This window comes from Dryas octopetala, chromosome 4 (genome assembly GCF_963921425.1).
Source record: "Dryas octopetala chromosome 4, drDryOcto1.1, whole genome shotgun sequence".
Taxonomy (NCBI): Eukaryota; Viridiplantae; Streptophyta; class Magnoliopsida; order Rosales; family Rosaceae; genus Dryas; species Dryas octopetala.
In genome coordinates this window covers 20,896,931-20,917,399 of record NC_141369.1, presented here as the reverse complement: position 1 = coordinate 20,917,399, position 20,469 = coordinate 20,896,931, and the positions used below count along the sequence as shown (strand labels likewise).

Here is a 20,469-nt window from a genome sequence, read left to right as displayed (position 1 = left end):
CATATATATATAAATAATAAATTAATGAGATATACGAGTAATTCTTATTTCACAATATGAATGTAGGAAACACTTATATGATGAAATTCACAGGCATGTTATGACAGGTTCCAAATTCTTAACTTTTTTTTTTTTTTCTAATCTAAATTGCAGATTATAAATCTAAGAGAGCATATAAGTAAAAGAGGAAATTTTTCATAATACTTATTAGTGTGTGTGGAGTCATGTCTATGAATTCATAACACATAAGATTTGTAATACATAGCTATAAGCCTATAATTGAAACAAAGAAAAACAAATATAATAAAGAATCCAAAACCTATATATGAGATAAGTCACATGTCATCATCACATAGAAAAATTTCTTCAGGTAATTTTCGGTTGGTGGATTACATAACATATGGATATGGTTGGTCTCCAGGACTAAGACAGACACACAGTCTTAGTCAAACAGCGCGCCCGCGCACACACACACTGACACACACAGTAGTTCTGGAGTTCAAAGAGGAAATTGAGGAATGAATGCCTTGTGTTGTCTCCCCCCTTCATTCTAATCACCAATCATCTTCATACTTGCAGTTTATACGTATCATTTGGTTTCAATCAGATCAGATGAGTAATTCAGGCAAGGTTCCCGCTACTGTCATTGTTGGTTTATCAAACAAGAAACACCACACACTCTCTAGACCATGCTTGATGCTTCCTGGTTGAATTAGTGTTAGGTTGGAAAAGAAGGTGTTCCTGTTATACATAATAGGAAAAAAGAGACTTCCATGCAAAAACAAAGAGAACTCTCACTGAGAGTACTGTATTTTTCCCACCTGTCATAAAAAGGCAGATTAAACCAGTGAACTACTCTTGACTCCAGCCTATACATTTCAATGACACAAGCTACTCTTATTATAAGAGGTCCATCAAAGTTGAGCCTGAATCAAGTCCTTTACCCACTCACAATCAGAAATCATTAGCCCCCAATAAGTCTTAGGAAGAAGCCCTTCATTAATTTCCAATAATCCATGGAGTTAACCTCGAGACCCTTTTTGCTAATTTGCATTTTCCTCCCTCTAGCACTCACTTCCTCTGCTAAAACCTGCTCCGATTACACCTTTTCAACCAACAGAATCTTCAGTTCCTGCAGTGACCTTCCGGCACTACAAGCCCACCTCCACTGGAACTACATTCCATCAACCAGAAGCATCCAAATTGCTTACAGAGCTACTCAAGCTTCTACAGGATGGATTGCATGGGCTATCAATCCAACTGGGACAGGCATGGTTGGATCACAGGCCATTGTTGCTCTTCGAAATTCTAATGGGAGTATGGCCATTTATACAACACCTATAACCAGTTACAACCCTTCAATGCAGCCAAGAGCTCTTAGCTTTCAAGTTTCGAACACCTCTGCAGAATATACCAATGGCGAGATTACCATCTTTGCTGTTCTGGGCCCATTAGATAATGGCACTTCAGTCAATCATATCTGGCAATCTGGGAATTCAGTTTCAAACAGCATCCCTCAGACTCACCCAACTTCAGGGCCAAATATTCAATCAGTGGGAACAATTGATCTTCTGACGAGATAGGAACAAAAAGATTTGTGAACTACTGTGCTTTATTTGGTTTTTCTTCTTCTTTTCCCAGTATTATGTTGTTGATCACAGAAAGGTTTTCCAATGCATAATAGAGTCTACTAGATTCTCCGGATAATGTTAAAAATAACTATAGCAAATAGTTTATTAAACAAGCCAGCAGGGGGAAAAGAAATAAGTAAATAAACAAAGTGTGAAAATGGATAGGAAAATAACAATTCTGAATGATCTTCAATATGAGATAAATGTTATTCATAGCTCTAACATTTTTGTGCAGCCCTGTTTAGCAAGATTAATACTTCCATCATATGGTACAGTCTAGAAAACCTCAAAGCCTTTTGGCATACAAAGCACTAACACAAGAGTTGATGTTGATTCTGATGTAGAAAAATAGCATGAATAAATAAGTGCTTGACGGCTAAGTATGTGTAACCAAGCTACCCATCAAATGCAGTAGCTCCTCATGCTTGGCCTTTGATACATTTAACTCCAATGTTACCTGTCATATATGTCAGGAAAATATGTTAAAATAAATAGATGCAGCTCCGACACTGAATTATGGTGTAGAATTAACCAGCTGGTTTGAACTTTTTTCTCTTCACATTTAAATTTCCACTGTTTGTGGATTTTGAAGAAATTAGTCAAAACTAGTTGTTAAAACATCAGAGTTAGAAAGGCAGACTTGATACCCACAAATTGATAGACCCTATACTCTGTGGTTCTTATTCCTTTCAATATAAGTATCAGGCCCCTTTTCAACAACATGAAACTTTACACAATTTTGAATGTGAAGCTGGGCAGTGCATAAGTTAAATTGTAAAGAAAATATCCATTATTACAATACGCTGAGCCACTCCTAGGTCATTAATGGAGTAAGAATATCAACCCTAAGAAGCAAGATCTAGGCAGCTCTAAGTCCACGTAGACCAACTAAAGCCTGTGCACACATGCATATTTCGTAAACATGAGTTGTGCTCACCTCTTTGAATATTTCACTATAAGAAGTCTCCTCAAAGCCCTACATCAACCATATGTGAGTTTAGTCAACCTTATGGAAGAACAACTGCAAATCTATGTCTAGTATGAGAGGCCAACATTGCATGAGAGAGAAAGAGAGACCAATTTCCGGAACAAGTTAAGAGATGCTCCATTTGATTCTCCAATTTTAGCACGGAAGGTGTGAATCCCCAATTTCAGAACTGCAAATGCCATCATCATCAAGGCAGAATCCTTCCCTAGTCCTTTACCACGACTATTCTAGCAATAGCAAAATGATGAAAAATTTAGATCAAGATGGAGTACAAATAATAGTCTCTAATGTGAAAACAAGGAGGTACAAATTTCTGGTGTTGGCATTTCGTGAAATGAACATGAGCATAAATAATTAGAAAAAGAAGGGAAGATGGGATTGGCATTAACGCAAGCACTTCAGGCAGGTACCTTTTGGGTTCAGCAATCATTATTTCAATTTCTGCCATTTGCAGATCATCCAGGTCATTCATATATAGATTCACATCACCTACCATGGCTGTCAAAGGACACACCATTACTCAATCATAAATCATAATACACAAACAAAGTCGACCATGTAGATAAGCTAATAACATAAATTTTTATATAATATGTTTACTAGACAGATATAGGCACTCAACTACTCTGACAATATCTTCTTTCTCTTTTCTTTTTTCTGAAGACCTCAATTTCTAATAAAAAAGAACTCACCAAACAATATCTCGAAAACTGGTATAACTCGACAATGACCAGTTCACTTGCAGTTATATAAGAAATTAAGAACCGAAATGCATTTTTTCTCTTTGGGAAGAATCATGATTTCTCATGAATGTATTATCCTAATGCATCCAACCAACCGTTCCTAGAAAAATGTACTTTGCTCTATCAATGTGATCCTTTTACTTTCAAAACAGTTATTTCCTTAAAAAAAAAATTTCTCCAAAACCAAGAAGATAGTAATTTTGTGAAAAAAGAGGGTGTAAATTTAGCTAACCTTCCACATGGGGCTCTCCATGGTTGAATTCTCCCACAACCAATTGCTTATCCAATACAATGAAAGTCTGCTCTGCAACAACCATCTCCAATTATTTAATCATTAAGTTAACAACGAACATAACAATGAAATTATACAAATAATCCTCAATCACTAATCAGAACTAAATTGATCCCTTTTCACTGTTGTCCTGAAAGATAAAACCTTGAAGAGCACAATCTTGAATTATCAATTATTTATCAAAACCAAGATAACCCAGTTCAGTTATCGTTATGAAAAAACAAAGCAATCTACAAAAACACATAAATATGAGAGAGAGAGAGAGAGAGAGAGAGAGAACTGTTGGGGTCCTGGGTCCAGGAGAGCTGCATCTGGTACTCCTGGTCGAGGGTGAGGGGCTCAGAGCCAGTGGCTTGGAGCAAAGCTGGATCTTGCATCCACTCATGGTACTTTGGAACGTGTTCTTTCATGTAAGGCACCAGTATCACTCTCTCTCCCTCCAAGCTCACTCTCTCTTTCTCTTGTTCCATTTTGCTTTCCTTGATCTCTCTCCCTCTCACAGACTCACAGTCAGTCTCGCACAAACTGACTCACAATCACAGAAATTACCAACAAAATGGCCTCGTTTCCAACATATTGAAATTTAAAATTATAATAAGCAAAAATCTCATTTTTGGGCCTATTTCCAAAAATGGGCCCAATGCAAGTGCCTTACTTCCCTTGGGCTTGGGCTGGCCCCAAACCTAGGGAATGGCCCAGGTCAGCCTGCCGGAGAATATATGAGCAACCGGAGCCACTGCTGCTCTGCAGATTAAATTAATCAAGAGCTTTATTAATCATTCCCTTGCTTCAAAGCCAAGCACAACTTACTATTCCATTAAAAAATAACCCCAAAAATGATGATGAAACCGGCCAAATAATCCATCACAAAAGACACTTCCACCTCCACTTATCCACTTGAACCTTCATTTTCTAAGCCACCAAACAAACACTTTAGTATTGCCTTGCCTTCAAAGCTAGCTAAGGACACACTACACAATTTTCATAATTGCTCCATAGCCATGATCATGAACGAACCCATCAACCTCATCAACCACATCATTACCAAACCCATAAATGTTATCGATCAAAAGCTTCCCAACCAATTCAATCCCCCTCCTATTCTCTCTTTCACACACGTACCCTTCTTCCACCACCCCCATCATGCTCTTCATTTTCTTCTTCTCCTTCCTCACTCTCTTTTCTCTACCTCATGTTACATTTTCAGCCCATTGCACCACCACCACACCCACAAAAACCTTCCAAAAATGCATCACACTCCCCACCCAACAAGCCTCCATAGCATGGACCTTCCACTCCCACAATGCCACCCTAGACCTTGTTTTCTTTGGCACTTTCATATCCCCTTCCGGGTGGGTCGGGTGGGGCATCAACCCGACCTCCCCAGAAATGACCGGGACTCGTGCCTTAATCGCCTTCCCGGACCCAAGTTCGGGCCAAATAGTCCTACTACCCTACATCATAGACCCGACCGTCAAACTCCAACGTAGCCCCCTCCTCTCCCGCCCCCTCGACATCCGCCTACTCTCTTCCTCCGCCACCCTCTACGGCGGCAAAATGGCCACCGTCCACGGCGGCGCCGCCATTGAAATCTATGCAACATTGAAACTTGAGCCAAACAAGACAAAGCTCCACCACGTGTGGAACCGCGGGCTGTACGTCCAAGGCTACTCACCAACCATCCACCCAACGACCTCCAACGACCTCTCCTCCATAACAAGCTTTGATGTCATGTCAGGCTCCAGTGCCGCCACGCAACACACCAACATTGGGACACTAAGAACAGTACATGGCATCATAAATGCTGTGTCCTGGGGCATTATGCTGCCCATCGGAGCCGTGACAGCACGCTACCTCAGGCACATACAAACGCTGGGCCCCACATGGTTCTACGTCCATGCGGCGACCCAGCTGCTTGCTTTTTTCTTAGGGACGGTGGGCTTTGCTATTGGGATCAGGCTTGGGGACCTGTCACCCGGGGTCCAATATGGGCTGCACCGGAAGCTCGGGTTCGCGGCGTTTTGCTTGGGTGGGCTTCAGACACTGGCCCTGTTGTTCAGGCCCAAGACTACAAACAAGTTCAGGAGGTACTGGAAATCGTACCATCATTTTGTTGGGTATGCTTGTGTGGTGCTGGGTGTTGTGAATGTTTTCCAGGGTTTTGAGGTAATGGGAGCAGGCAGGTCTTATGCTAAGTTGGTCTACTGTTTGGGCCTCTCTACTCTGATTGGTGTTTGTATAGCTTTGGAGGTGAATTCATGGGTGGTGTTTTGTAGAAAGTCCAAGGAGGAGAAGCTGAGGAGGGAAGGTCTCATTGGGGGGTCTGATAAAGGCAGTGGAATCCACAGTAGAGAGTACAATATTACACAAAATTAGATGGATTGAATGAAATGCTTCTCAATAGGCTTTCATTGTTTTTTGTGTTTGATTAATATGCAAGGAAAATTTCTTTTTTTGTTACATTAAAATAGTCGAATCTTAGATAAAAAAGGGGAGGGGTGGGGGGGTGGGTCGAACCATTGTGTTTAATTAGTGATGTTTTGATGTCACATGCAATTCATGGATCATAATTATAGCTAGCTAATTACTACATGTTGAAGACAACATGCTTTGTGCTTTGTCTAAAGAAGACCCAAATTTTGGTTTAGATGTTTCTTACAATTGTGTAGGGCATTTGATCATAAACAAAGATGATGTGCTTTTAGTTTTCTTTTTTTGTTAATGATCATGAATACTTCTGCTTTCTTATTTGCCTGAATGTTTGGCTTTGCTTATGATGAGCACCATGTTGTCTATATACCAGTACCACTTTCACTCAAAAAGAATTTTAAATTCAAGGAAAAAATACTCATGTCAAGAATGGGATTCGAACCCATGCCCTTTCGGACCAGTACCTGAAACTGGCGCCTTAGACCAACTCGGCCATCTTGACTTGTTAGGAAGTTTTTCAACACTTATATATATATATAATTTTCTTTCTTGTGGGTTTGGTAATGCCAACAATCTCAGTGAACAAGCTTTGGAAACTACTTGCTAAAACTTTGAAATATATCAAAGTGATTCAACTTGGACCTAAGATTAATGTCAGCTACGTGTAGATAGTTGCCACCAGAATTTGAATATGCAGTCATCTCGAAAGCAACCAAATCAATAAGTTAAATGTTCAAAGAAAGTTCACCACTCTGACCAAAACGAAGGTTCGCAATCTGAAAAGAGGGAGATACTAGAGTCAAACTCTTATTATAGGTATTAGAGAGCCAACGTTTTATCATTGGAGTTATGAGCCTCGTTTTTAATATCACTTTCAAATAGCACACTCAAAAGGGAGAGAGAGACCATAGTCGAACTCTTATCAGAAGTATTAATTGAGGGTATGTGTTTTATCATTGGAGTTATGAGCCCGTTTCTAATATCACTTTCAAATAGTACACCCTAAAGAGAGGGGGAGACCAAAGTCGGAACTCTTATCATAAGTATTATAGGTTAAGTGTTCTATGATTGAAGTTATGCACCCTACTTCTAATATCACTTTCAAATAGCAGTTGGGTGTGATAAAACTTTTCTAGTTCATAGGCTATACTGCATTGTTGCTGACCATCAATTTTATATCATGAATTTTATGTGTTTGCTTGTATAGAATTTGCACCTAGAAATTATTTACTCCAACCACTAAAGGATATGAAGTCTTAGAAAGGTGGCAATTGCCATCCTTTTCTTTTTCCTTTTGAACTTTTCGGCTGTCAAATTCGAGTCTCTCCCTCCACTTTGGCTCTTTGAATTTCCCATCGGATACATCAAAGAACGATGATAGAAAGCAGAAAGGAGCATGAGAGTAGCAGGAATGTTGGTCTCTCTTTAAGGGTCCCCTATCATACAATGAGATTTTTCTGTGTTCTTTTCTACAACAGTTTTTTAAAGTTAAATAATAGCTTTGGTTTATAATGCATTCACGCTACTTCAACATATGCTCTTAATTTGCCTGGTCACAAAGCCACTTTGACATTCCTTGGTGAAAAGAAAGGGACTTTTCTACTCCCCAAACAAGTTGCCCTAACTTTTAATCCTTGAGAAATGGATGGTAGACAGGATTTGAAACTCATGATGGACATTCTTTAATCAACAACATTTGTGTCCATACCAAGAAACTCATGATAGCATTGTTCACTAAGGAAAACTATTATGGGGGTGAGTTGGCGGTTGTTTTGCAGCAAGCTTAATCTTAAGCAAATTTCAACATTTGAAAGACGAAAAGACATTGTCCAAATAAAAAAAGAAAGACCAAAAGACATTGTCTTTGGAATAGAGATGTGAGTACTAATTGAGTCTTTCTCTTATGGGCGTGTGTGTGCGAGCATGACCTTGGAATTGTTGTTCCTACTATGTTCCTAATATAATCAAAATATATTACGTTTGCCAGCTCTCATTCTGTGCAAGGAAAAGGCTTTCCCACCAAGCACTCCATTTCACCAAAGAAATGAAAATAGAAACTAGAAAAAAGTTCAAAATTGTTGCATAAAGAATCCTCAAAGACTAAGAATCAGAATATGCGATTACTTATTGGGGTCCCTAGATGGGTAACCCTTAAACGTTTCACACTAATAAATCAACAGTGATCTCAGGTACAAAAAAGATAAACAAACCAGACAGATGGGACAAAAGAATAAAAAAAGCATTCCCTGACCAGAATCCACAACTTTGCCAGAGATGTTACTGATAAAACTCTAAGGAAAAAATATATATCAGTCTATCTTTTTTTGTTTTTTTTTTTGTTTTTTTTCCTTTTGGGTATCGCTGCCTCCCCGGAGATGCATGATACACTTCTTACTATATCCCGCAATCTGATTTTACATCTCACTCAAAGATCAAAACAAAAAAACCTAAAATGGTACCTCAAAAATCAAGCATTAACACAAAATCCATTTTAACTTCTATCTCTAACTTTAATTCTTCAAAACGGGCACTCCAGTTAGCTCTTACTAACCAACTTTCTTTTACTGAGATATATAAATGAGGGTGGTGTGCAAAATTCACAATTCACCTGCTTCACCAGATTATCTTGACCTACATTGTCGTAATATCAGAAATGATGATCCTATGCAGCGATTCCTGAAAGAAAGTAGGAAAGGAGCTTTTAAGTATCAGCTTATATATTGATAATTAATCCATAAGAAACATGTATTCAGTCATATATAATGAAAGATTCCAATTTCCACAAGTTATCATCTATCTGACAATACAATATAGAATAAAGCTGTATATAGTATTACCAACAGCTTCATTTTAGGAGTATATTCATGGTAATGACTTCCAGGAATATTTAAGCCAAGAAAATATAAATATTTTGCTCTTTGACACCAAACACAAAGATGTGTTGCCACTAGCCAACTCATGGGTACAGCCTTATTGAGTAAAACTTTGAATTTCAGATGAATCCTAAATAGTACTTTGGCTGCAGATGAATCCTAAATAATACAAAATTTCACTAAAACTAGAATCTGTATCTCATCTGAGAGCTTATGCTAACAGCACAATGCTTCCCCTTTTAAAAATGTTGCAGCATTCCATTAAACAAGAAATATGCAGCTGCAATAGTCTAAACTGTGATATATTCAATAATGGGAAGACTGCATAACAAATCTGACCTCAAATTAGACCATAAGGATCACCAAATGAGACCTCAATGATTGACTAAATTCTCTATCCCTCTATTTCATTTGTTGTTAATTATCTTTGATACACACTCCAAGTTGCAGCACTAGAATATGTATCCATGGGACAGAAAACCATACTTTTTATCCCAACTATACCTTCCTTCTCCACTTTAGGGCCCCAACTAGTGATTTGTATTACTTTAAACTAACAGACTATGAAAGAGCTTAGCAAGAGTTTATGAAAAGGTTGAATACAGGGGCAATAGTTGCAATATGGTATCCATACATACATATATTTAACAAATATTGTCACTATGTAAGTAAACACACACAGGCAAAGAGAGAAGGAGAGACGGACACATTTTAGCCATAAGCTAAGCTGAATTCATATGTGCATATTCAACAATATTCATTTTAGAATTCTTTAGATTTCTAGAGTTCTCTCAGTTTCTTCCTTAATTGAATTAAATGAACACAAATTATAGAGATAAATCATGGAGCATCACATTAAAGAGTATACTCACTTCAATGCACCATTGAGTATACTTATTGTGTGTATAAATGTAGAAAAGCAAACTTATATTTGATAATACACTGCCTTTGGGCTGAAATTATGAGCATCACAGACACTTTCACTAGGTAATGATTGTATAGAACGGAGAAGAAGAAAGCAACTTTATTTTGTGGAAAGCATATGCTGGATCTCTGCAGAGACAAAGTCAAAAACTCCTAACAACAAGAGGAATCTACTTGATGCGTCGACTGTCAACCATTAAGGGATTAGGATTGCACAATAGAGTGAAAGGTAGCAATTTTATAAGTTTTTTATAAAAAAAAAAAACAAAACAAAACAAAAACAAATTAGACACGATCAGGCAAGATAAGCAAGTTTATAAGAAAGAAATTTATATATATATATATATATATTTTTTATGAGTACAACCTTCAGATAAGCAATATCATGCTTCACTCAATCCATTGAACTACTAACTAGACCCAATCACACAATTCAATTGGATATGATGCACAACCACGAGCTTAACTATAGCTTTTCATAATTCATAATGTTAAAGTTAACAAGGAACATAACACAAAAAACCTAAGCACTAGGGCATAACTCTTCTCTAGGATTGTATATTTAAAAAAATTTAAGATCCAATACTACAGTAGCCAACTCCATGGATCATCAGCTAGAGGAAAAAATAGAGTTCTTGAATTACTGCTTTGAGCAACATTTCAAGTTAGATGATGATTATGGTAGCCATGCAGAGGCAAAAGGCCACGCAAGTTCAGGGTGAGATTATGTTTACCAATAGAAAATGGATCCAGATTATGTAGGTAGTGTCTCTGCACAAAATATGTTTCCACTGCATTCCAGAAGTTTGGAGGTTTTGTATGGACAGCCATAAGATTTATTTAAATACAGTTCCCTATCTTTCAACAAAGAGAAAATTGCAAAAAATGAAAAACAGAAGTTGCATAAGATATTAGTTAACTGTCTCTTACCTGTATTTGACTGTCTCTTATTAACACTATAACCACCAACATAACCCGGAGAACTTTTAGCTGAAACATCAGAAGCTGCACCGCCAAGCCCGTAACCAAAAGGACCAGACCCATCTCGCTCAGAATTTGATGATCGCCAAGTGGGATCTCCATAAACTGAACCACTACTGTAAAAGTCAGCGAAGGCCCCATCAAAACCACCATTTGATGCAGCAAATGAAGATGTAGGGGCCAAACTTGTGACACTGTTTCTTCCATATCCTCCAGTTCCCAAACCGTAACTGTTATCGCCAGCTCCATAACCAAGACTCCCACTATTGTTAGAAACATTATTTCCTCCACCCTGAGCTGAAATTGCTGAAGAACGCCAATTAACTCCAGTATTGCCAAATGTATTTCCTCCAATGCTCCCACTTCCTGATCCCATGTAAGCACTGGAACTTGAGGAGTTTGTTCCATAATTAAGCCCCCCATTCCCCCACAAATTCCGAGTCACCGAGCCGAAAAAGGAGGAGTTTCCTCCATTACCACCATCATACCCAATGGGACTGCTAAACCTATTTGAATTATTGATATAATAAGGGCTCAATCCCCGTCCATAGCTGACATTACTATTAAAATTTGCACTTCCTCCAAAACCTGGACTCAACCCTGGTTCAAAATTCATATTCATTCCATAACCAGAACCAAATGGAGGAAACCCAGTTCGACCACCAGTAACTGGACTGAATCTACCAAGTCCATAGCCTCCACCTGTATTTGTAGTATACCCCTGAGTGTAGCCATTAAGGAAGCTATTGACTCTACTCAGACCGTAGTTGTATCCTCCTAGAGGGCTGCGAGTGGGACCAGGAGATAACTCTTTAGGAACTGCACGCTTTACCTCAACCATCTTCCCATTTAGTTCATGAAATGTCTTTAGTAAAACCTTGTCCACTGCTTCCTCTGAATCATAAGTGATGAATCCAAAGCCTCTCGGCCTCTGGGTGTTGTGATCATACATCACCACAACATCTGTGATTGTCCCAAACTGTTCAAAGTACTTCTTGAAGTCACTCTCCGTGACAGTGGATGCCAAACCTCCAACAAAAATCTTTCTTGTGCGGCCTGGACCTGGAGAACCTTGGATGCTGCCACTGTTTCTACTCAAAATGTTCTGGTCATCCCTGGGAACAGCCTTTTTTGCCTCAACCTGAGAAAAGAGAATGTAACGGTGAAAACAGAGATCAAATGATACAAGCTCTAAAAATAAAATGACCAGCTTAGAAGAATAAAGTAATGCATTAACAAAACTGATCACTGACGAAAGATAAAAGAATGGGAAGCATGATTTACTCTTGCTGAATTTGAATGGATACAGAACCACACAGTTAAATGAATTCCTGCAATTACAATTTCAGACCCGTAATTCCTATAAGGAAATGAACTTCCCTCGACATAAGGAGTGATTAACAGAGAAAAGCATAATGCATGGTCATAGTGAACATAAAAGTGCAATTGAAGGATAAAACTACATTCATCCAAAAGAAAGTATTTTGATTACCATCCTTCCATCAATGTTGTGCTTCTCTATTATGACTCTATCGGCAACGGCTGGGTCAGAAAAAACTACAAAACCAAAACCACGAGCACGGCCTGTGGTCCGATCCTTCATGATCACTGCTTCTACCACCTCCCCAAAAACACTAAAATACTCTTTCAGGCGCTCTTCATTTGTGTCCCAAGATATGCCGCCAATAAACAACTTGCCACTGTCGGATTGCATTTTCTCTACAACCAAAATAATAAGCTTGAGAAAATTCACAAAATGCACATCACACTTGAATCCATCTCATAACAAAAGATGCAACCTTTATCAAAATATTAAACCCAATTCAGAACAGAAGAGGTATTTAATACTGGATCCAATACAATTGTATAATAAAAACAAGAGAAAATCAATTCCAGTAAATGAAATGTAGCCAAATATCAAATCCAATTTCACAACAACGCCCACAGCTCAAATAAAATCTAATCTTTTTATCCACAATAAACCACTCACCAACTGGAATCAAATACGGATAAATATATAACCCACCAAACTAGAAAGAACAGTACCTTTGTTTTGAAATATTACAAACGCACAGATTGTAATCCGATTTAAAAACAAGTATTCCTGGATTCAATTTAGAAGCATCCGATCCTTCACCGATCAAATACTAGACCCGGGATTAAGTACACCTAGAACAAACCCAGAAAGAATATCAATCAGAAAAATTTACTAGGATCCAAATCCTCAACCAATTCAGAAAAAATTAAAAACCCAAATCAGATTGCCACCGTACCCACCGATTAATGAAAACCCAGATGCCAAATCTTGAAAGAAACTAAGATCTGAGAGGAGGCACTGTAAGAATAAGAACAGAGGGCATGTTCAACCTCCTCTCTATATATGCCCCCTCCAACCTTTTTATTTGTTCTTTCAATGGTGCTTATTTGATTACCAAATGCAAATTCAGTTACCAAACAGAGTAATAGATTAAAAAATGTGTATTTCTAGAGAGAGAAACACAAGGTTATAGAGAGAGAAAGATAAGGTGTTGGGAGGTCGAGGAATATATAGGCTCTGTAAATGGGAAGACGAAGATTTTTTCACCTTTTTTTTTTCACTTTTTATAGACTTTATTGATTTTCTAATGCGAATTCGATTTGAATATGAAATGTGTATTGGGAAATGCCTAAACAAAATTTGTCAAAAACAAAATCGGAGATTTGGTAATGAAAAATGTTGCTTTTGATCTCTGATCTGATCAAATGAGGAGGATTACTCATTACTTGTCCTTCCCTTCACTCCTTTTTTACTTTTTGTAAATAAAAAAGAAAAAGAAAAGAAAACCAGCATTATATGGTGTTGCACATTTGTGCGAGGTGCATAAAAATTTTGAACCCACATTGGAGTGGACCCAATACCATAACATTAGCCATTGATTTTGATGACTTTTGCTTGGTCTCTTTTCATCTTAAGGCCAGTTTGGTATTACTGTATGAAAAAACAGCTGTGAGGTAAAACAGCTGTGAAGTAAAGTCAGTTGTAAAGTAAAGTCAACTGTAAAATAAAGCAGCTAAGTGTTTGGTAAAGTATGTTTTTAAAAGTGCTGTGAGTGCAAAAAACAGTATCAAAGTGTTTGGTAAATGTTAATGTAAAAGTGCTGTGACTGTGTATAATTAAAATAGACATGATGCAAAAAGTGTCTTTCACTTATTTGTTTGGTAAAAATAAAATGTGTTTTACTTGTTTTTTCAATTTTTGGCTACAAATTTTTATTAGCATTAATTTTTCTAAGAACAACATTATTAAATAAGTATGTCTATTATTTTTTTAGGTATATTATAATTTTAATCGTGCAAATAAAATATTATAATTAATTATCACAATATAAAATATAACTAACAATAGACATATTTTTAAATTTAAAATATACAAATTAAAAATATAGAAATCAATGAGGATATTATGGGTAAAATAAAATATTCATTGTTGCTGTGATTCACTGCAACTTTCAAAAGCACCTAGAAACCTACTTTCTGTTTTTATTGTGGGGAGTTGAGAATTGTGGGAAAAAACAGTTTTTAATTTTTTTATCAAACACCAAAACCGCTGTAGGTGATTAAGAATTGTCATTCACAGCAGTTTTTGGGTCTTCCATCGCAATCTCAAACAAGGCCTTAGTTTTGGTTTGTAGATTTCCTTTGTTTGCTAGAAAGTTTGTAGATTGCATGATGTGTTATGATTCATTTTGATTCAAAAGAAAACAATATGTTATGATTCATTGTCACAACTTAAATCAGCAAATATATATATATATAAATTATAATAAAGGAAAATAATATTTAAGTGAGAAGATTCAACCAACAACTACATAAATTAAATTATTGATATATTTGTTAGATAAAACAAGTCCATTGCTAGAAATATATATATATAAAAGTCAAAGATAAATGAAAAAATCCTTTGATAATAGTCAACACCTACAATTAGGGGTAGGAGGCGGACAAGTTAGGTCGATTGGGAGATCATCCAAAACTCTTTTTACTGAATTTGAGTTCGGCATCCGAATTTAACTCGATTTGGTAAAATATAAATATGACTTAAAATCAACCCATTATGAATTATGGTTGAATGAATTAAGTTGAGCTTAAATAATTTGCTTAACCGCTAGTTAAGCTCAAATATATAGTATTATAACCTAAAATATAAGATAAAAAAATTAATTTTATATAGTATTATATTTACTATATATATTATATATAAAAAATAAAAAACCCCATCTAAAGCTTTAGAGCTTGTAGGTGTGAATCACCTAGCATTATTTGGTAAGTTTACTACTCTAACTTTATGTAAAATTTGATACAGATTATGTCCTAAATTTAAGTATATTTGGAATTTAAGATATCTTTCTTTTTCTTTTCTTTTTTTGTAATCGAAATTAAATGTTAACTTGGATGACAAGAAATGTATAGTATATTTGCAAGCTTATACTCATAAATTCAAATCTCACCAAACTGAAATTTAGGGGGAATAAAACGTCTTTTAATTTGATTTTAATTAACAACAGCAAAGCATTTTACTTTTAAGAAGGGTGCTAGGATTCACGGTTATTCTCACTGTGAATTCACCTCCATATATTTGACTTTGGAAAGACAACTCGAGCTATCTTTTTAGGCCCACAAATGCAAAATATGGTGTACATATATATATATATATATATATGGATCATGATTCATGCATGCATATATGGTGGTCCATATATTCTCAGCATGCATGTTATATTTATAAATAAACAATTAAGTTCCACCTTATTAAAACCAACATACTGTTGGGTATGGGAGCTTATGATCATCATAAGCCAGGTTATATTAGATAATATATAATATGAACTTTGTCACTCACATGCCAATTAATGTTATACTCATAGAAAGTAATTAAATTTGGAACTTTTAATTTGGATGTTGGAATATGGTTAGCAATTATCAGCATCTTTATTCGTGTTCCCCACGAAAGGGACTTAATTTGGTCTTTCTAGCTAGCTAGCCTAGCTCCAGCTATTTCTCACATTACTATTTCACCTTTCTTATAAATTTAAATGACCACCCTTTGTCGCTTTGGCCTTTGGAAAATATATTTAACTACGTATTCTCTTCGACTCCCTGTGTTTTTTATTTTTTTTTTTACTTCTTACAACCCCTTAATTTAATTTAATTATCAATATCATATATATTGACTATATATCTTACAATAAGTTGCAAGGGACGAGGTTAGTTTGGTAATTTTATCCACAACACGCTCCATCCAAATGGTGGTTTTGGTGATGAGTGGATTACATGCATGGATATCCAAGGCTATAAGCACTACATGATGTCCTGATAATGGGATCGAAATTGAGGCATCGTCCCATCACATGCATCATTGATATATATAGAGACTAGTAGTTTTGTTGTTCAAATTAAAGAGGAATAATGCATGCCTTGTGTAACTTGTGTTGTGTCTGATGGGGTTAAGATCAATGTGGCTCTTTGTTGTGGTTTTTTGGGTTTGGGGTTTTTGGGCCCTTTTTATCTCATGTGTTAGTTGTAGGTTGTTGTTGTTTGGGGTGGCCTGTCTTTCATTTCTTGTATTGGTTTTCTAAATATATTAACTATTTTGATAAAAAAATCGCAATACATTATACATATAGAAAATTATAATTAAATATCAAATATCAATAGTTTTTTAGTAAAGCAGCAAGTCACTAATTTTTTTTAGTTTAGGTACTAACCTAGAGTAAAATATTTTGGATTAGGTCACAAATTAGTTTGTTATACAGTTGTGATTGTCGAACAGTTACAGTTGTAATTGTCGAACAGTCACAGTTGTGACTATTTAAAATTTATAAAAAATCAAAATTTTTAAGGGTTTCATAATTTTGATTTAGGTTTGTGGGATGAAGTCCTATAACCCAAAAACTAAACATTAAAGTTTAAGCCTTGCAAATATTGAAAAAACAACAAATCAATAAAAAAGTTATGATTGTTAGACAATCACAGTTCGATATAACCATGTTTTTTAAAGTTGGTACCTAAACTGAAATTTAGTATCTAAAGTGAAATGACATAAATGTTTTAATAGTTAAAATGAAAAAACATTATAATTTGGTACCTAAAGTCAATGGACATTTATACATAACACTCTTTCGGTAAATTTTCTCAAGTTTAACAACATAATACATTATATCAATAAACTATGAATTTAGATTATTGATTAAGTTGACATTTAATTAAATGTATAGTTTAGATTTATAGTATGACAAAAGAATATCACCCTATAAAAAAATCATCCATAAAATAAAAGCATACTTCAATTAAACCAAAATGATCTATAATAATTATATACATGCAGATTCACAATAACTATCAACCAAAAAAACGTTCCAAAATTCCCAAGGAAGATTTGTGAAAGGAGGAATATGAAAAGTGGTGGGCAAGTTTGGCGAGGTGTAAGACAAAATAATATATAGTTGGTTAATTATGTGTTGGAGACTTGGAGACAATGACTTTTCATTCACCATGTAATGTGAAGAATGCTGGTCTACTAGTAGCTACTGGACAGCAGGCTCACAGAGTTTTCCTTCATCAACCAATGAAAAGTGAAAACCTGATGTGGTAAATTGGTAAGTTCTCCACAACCTTTATGCAACTATACTTTTTATTTACTTTGTAGCATAGCATTTGCCTATAAAATCTATAATTAACAAATAAGAGTTTTCTTATTCACTTGTGAAAAATTTGAGGGAGGGACCACTGTATTCCCTTTCTTAAAAAATCAAATAATTTCTTTTTAGTTCGATCCTCTGCACAAGTTGTTTATGTGAGGAAGAAAGGTTTTCAAGTTTTGTTTTTTTGTTTTTTGTTTTAATTATATCACTCATCGTGAAGTTTTATCTAATTTTTTACTTCTTGTCATGAAGGTAAAACACTACATGTTACCTTTGTTTGAATTACTAATTAACCAAGTAATTTATATAAGGTCAAATTGGAGGCTAAACAATTATTTTATAAGAACTCACTCTATTAGATTATACAAAAGTTTGTGAAACATCAAGTTTTGACTCATATTTTTAGCCGATCATTCAAGTGTGGAGATTGAATACATGGACCTAGTGGAGATAGCTTCGGTCTACCTCATGAAAACTATATTTTAATGACTCCAATACAAAATATATACGCAAAAGAAAAAGAAAAAAAAATTAAATGAGCAATAATGGTCGATAGCTTGAGAATGCAAGGAAGACCAAAAAAATGGCAAAGAAGTTTTAAAGGCATGGAAAAGAAAATGAGAGAGATGTCAGAAAATGGATTTTCTTCTCATCAAGATAATTACTTCGAGAAATTGGAGATAGCCAGATAGGGGAGGGAATTTTTTTATTCAAAAATTTAAATAGGCAAAAGGGTAAAATGGGTATTTTTTCAAAATTTGAGGTGTGCTAAACAAGCTAATGCAATAATTTGATTTCTATTTTTTTTTTTTTTGGCGAGGTGTGTTCAACAAGCTAATGTTACCCAACTTTAGCTTACCTCCAAAACCAAAAGTTTCTGATTTCCCTCCAAATCTTTCAAACTCAAAAAATGCTCCATTTTTCTCTCATTTCCTCTCTCTATTTATTCTCACCATGAAAGCTCTTACCTTCCCACCTCTCTTCTTCCCTCTCCACACTTCAAATCCACTATCTCGCTGTTGCCCTAAATCAATGGCTTCCTTCAAGTCCCCAATTCCCTTCACCACCGACTCTGCCAACACCGACCCGTCCCGCCGCGCCGCCTCCGGTGAGGTCCACGTCATCATGGGCCCCATGTTCGCCGGAAAAACCACCGCTCTCCTCCGCCGGATCAAGTCCGAGGGTAACAGTGGCCGGTAATTTTCGAATTTTTGGTCAATTCAGAGCTATTTCTGTGAAAATTGTTAATTAGAAATTAAATCTGTTTATCAAAATCAGGTGATGGGATGCTAAATTTCACTTTTTTATGTGTAGGAATGTGGCTATGATAAAATCTAGTAAGGATACGAGGTATGCTATTGATTCGATTGTGACGCATGATGGGGTGAAGTTTCCATGCTGGGCTTTGCCTGATCTGTCGTCGTTTAGGCAAAATTTTGGAGGAGATGCTTATGAGAAGGTAATTTTGGAGTTGGGAATTTGGGAATTGTAGAAATATTTGTTGGGGTTTATCAAATTTTTTTTGTTTCCTAATTATATTTGTCTATTGTATAACATGAGTGATTTCCCACTATCTGATCTTGACCTTGATTTATGTGAAACGTGTTGTGTTATGCTAATTGATGGTTTATTATGAGGAGGTTCAATTGTATTAGTCATGTATCTGTTGTCTGTTGCTTAAAATCTATCTGGGTTTTGATGGTTGCTCTGTGAAATGTGATACAAATTCTGGGTCACGGGTGGCTCAAACTAAGGGCACTTATTCATTTGCATAGAAGTACTAACTTGGTGTTGCTATCTAGATTCAATGCTACTGAAGTTAGTGTCTGTTAGTGTCTCTAATTTGATGCATATGATGTAATCTAATTTGGGATATATTGACAGCTTGATGTTATTGGTATCGATGAGGCTCAATTTTTTGAGGATCTATATGATTTCTGCTGCAAGGCTGCTGATCATGATGGAAAAACTGTAATTGTTGCAGGCCTCGATGGTGATTACTTGAGGTGATTTTCAATAAAATCCCCACTTGTTTTTTGGGTACTCTTGCCCAGCAGTTATGCTTGTGTTGTTAGCTTCTGTAGCTGGTTTTCAGTACCATTAAATCCCTTGATGGGTTTTTATGATTCTTATTTGCAGGAGGAGCTTTGGCTCGGTGCTTGACGTAGTACCTCTTGCTGATACTGTGACCAAGTTGACAGCCCGATGTGAAATGTGTGGAAAACGAGCCTTCTTTACCCTGAGGAAGACAGAGGAGACTCGGACAGAACTGATTGGTGGGGCTGATGTCTACATGCCTGTGTGTCGCCAACACTATGTCAATGGACAAGTTCTCATGAAAGCTGCAAGAAGTGTTGTGGAGTCCCATAAATTTACGAGTGACAACACTTCTGAAGCAGCTCCAATTGTTTAGCAACAACAGTAGCAGCTCTTTCACAGCCTCTATATTATTTTCATTGGGTTTCCTATATATGTATTTTGATCAGGCAATGATCAGCTGTGCCTGTTCTAGTCTCTAAACATGGGGAGTTTGGACCTAACAAATGTACTTTGTGAATTGTGAGATGCATCTCTTCTCATTATGTTTATAGAATGAAGATTAATTTCTGTAGTTGTAGTTAATTACAATTTTAGCAAGAAATCATATTATTTGTTACAAACTCCAATGTCTCTTTCTTGTGGGATCAATTTTCCCACCCCTTTGCATTGAGTGTATGAACATGTAACACTAGCCAAGCATGCGCAAATGTGTATTCTCATATTGATGCCCTGGTTGTATGTGAATCAGCAACTACTTTTTCCTACTAAAATTTCACATGAGCAATTATTCACCCCCCTGTTTATGATCATTACTAGTTCTGATTTTCATACAATGAGTATATATGCTTATTTGGGCCTGAAAATTGAACACAATTGACATATGTAAC

The 20,469-nt window shown here is 36.1% G+C and overlaps 4 protein-coding genes, 1 non-coding gene and 1 pseudogene across 5 annotated transcripts; 3 read left to right on the top strand and 3 right to left on the bottom strand.

Moving 5' to 3' along the window:
• Nucleotides 1-1,016: 1,016 nt before the first annotated feature.
• LOC147288014 (cytochrome b561 and DOMON domain-containing protein At5g47530 pseudogene) lies at nucleotides 1,017-1,583 on the top strand (annotated as a pseudogene).
• Nucleotides 1,584-1,801: 218 nt separating this feature from the next.
• On the bottom strand, nucleotides 1,802-4,198 carry LOC147288013 (Acyl-CoA N-acyltransferases (NAT) superfamily protein). The gene is made up of 6 exons (XM_086241808.1): nucleotides 3,935-4,198; nucleotides 3,595-3,666; nucleotides 3,030-3,117; nucleotides 2,709-2,841; nucleotides 2,569-2,607; nucleotides 1,802-2,088 (listed from the first exon to the last, which is right to left on the bottom strand). The coding sequence occupies exons 1-6, from the start codon at nucleotides 4,122-4,124 to the stop codon at nucleotides 2,008-2,010; spliced, it is 603 nt and encodes a 200-aa protein (XP_086097934.1). The 5' UTR covers nucleotides 4,125-4,198; the 3' UTR covers nucleotides 1,802-2,007.
• Nucleotides 4,199-4,797: 599 nt separating this feature from the next.
• On the top strand, nucleotides 4,798-6,073 carry LOC147288012 (Auxin-responsive family protein). Its single transcript, XM_086242259.1, has one exon. The coding sequence runs from the start codon at nucleotides 4,798-4,800 to the stop codon at nucleotides 6,028-6,030; it is 1,233 nt and encodes a 410-aa protein (XP_086098385.1). The 3' UTR covers nucleotides 6,031-6,073.
• A 432-nt stretch (nucleotides 6,074-6,505) lies between these two features.
• TRNAL-CAG (transfer RNA leucine (anticodon CAG)) lies at nucleotides 6,506-6,586 on the bottom strand. Its single transcript has one exon. It is a non-coding gene; the product is annotated as a tRNA-Leu (tRNA).
• A 1,596-nt stretch (nucleotides 6,587-8,182) lies between these two features.
• LOC147288010 (uncharacterized) lies at nucleotides 8,183-13,374 on the bottom strand. The gene is made up of 5 exons (XM_086242314.1): nucleotides 13,140-13,374; nucleotides 12,909-13,031; nucleotides 12,355-12,581; nucleotides 10,812-12,003; nucleotides 8,183-8,760 (listed from the first exon to the last, which is right to left on the bottom strand). The coding sequence occupies exons 3-5, from the start codon at nucleotides 12,574-12,576 to the stop codon at nucleotides 8,747-8,749; spliced, it is 1,428 nt and encodes a 475-aa protein (XP_086098440.1). The 5' UTR covers nucleotides 12,577-12,581; nucleotides 12,909-13,031; nucleotides 13,140-13,374; the 3' UTR covers nucleotides 8,183-8,746.
• Nucleotides 13,375-18,429: 5,055 nt separating this feature from the next.
• TK1A (Thymidine kinase) lies at nucleotides 18,430-20,448 on the top strand. Its single transcript, XM_086239858.1, has 4 exons — nucleotides 18,430-18,738; nucleotides 18,857-19,001; nucleotides 19,427-19,548; nucleotides 19,682-20,448. Exons 1-4 carry the CDS (start codon nucleotides 18,497-18,499, stop codon nucleotides 19,953-19,955), a joined length of 783 nt encoding a protein of 260 aa, XP_086095984.1. The 5' UTR covers nucleotides 18,430-18,496; the 3' UTR covers nucleotides 19,956-20,448.
• Nucleotides 20,449-20,469: the final 21 nt, after the last annotated feature.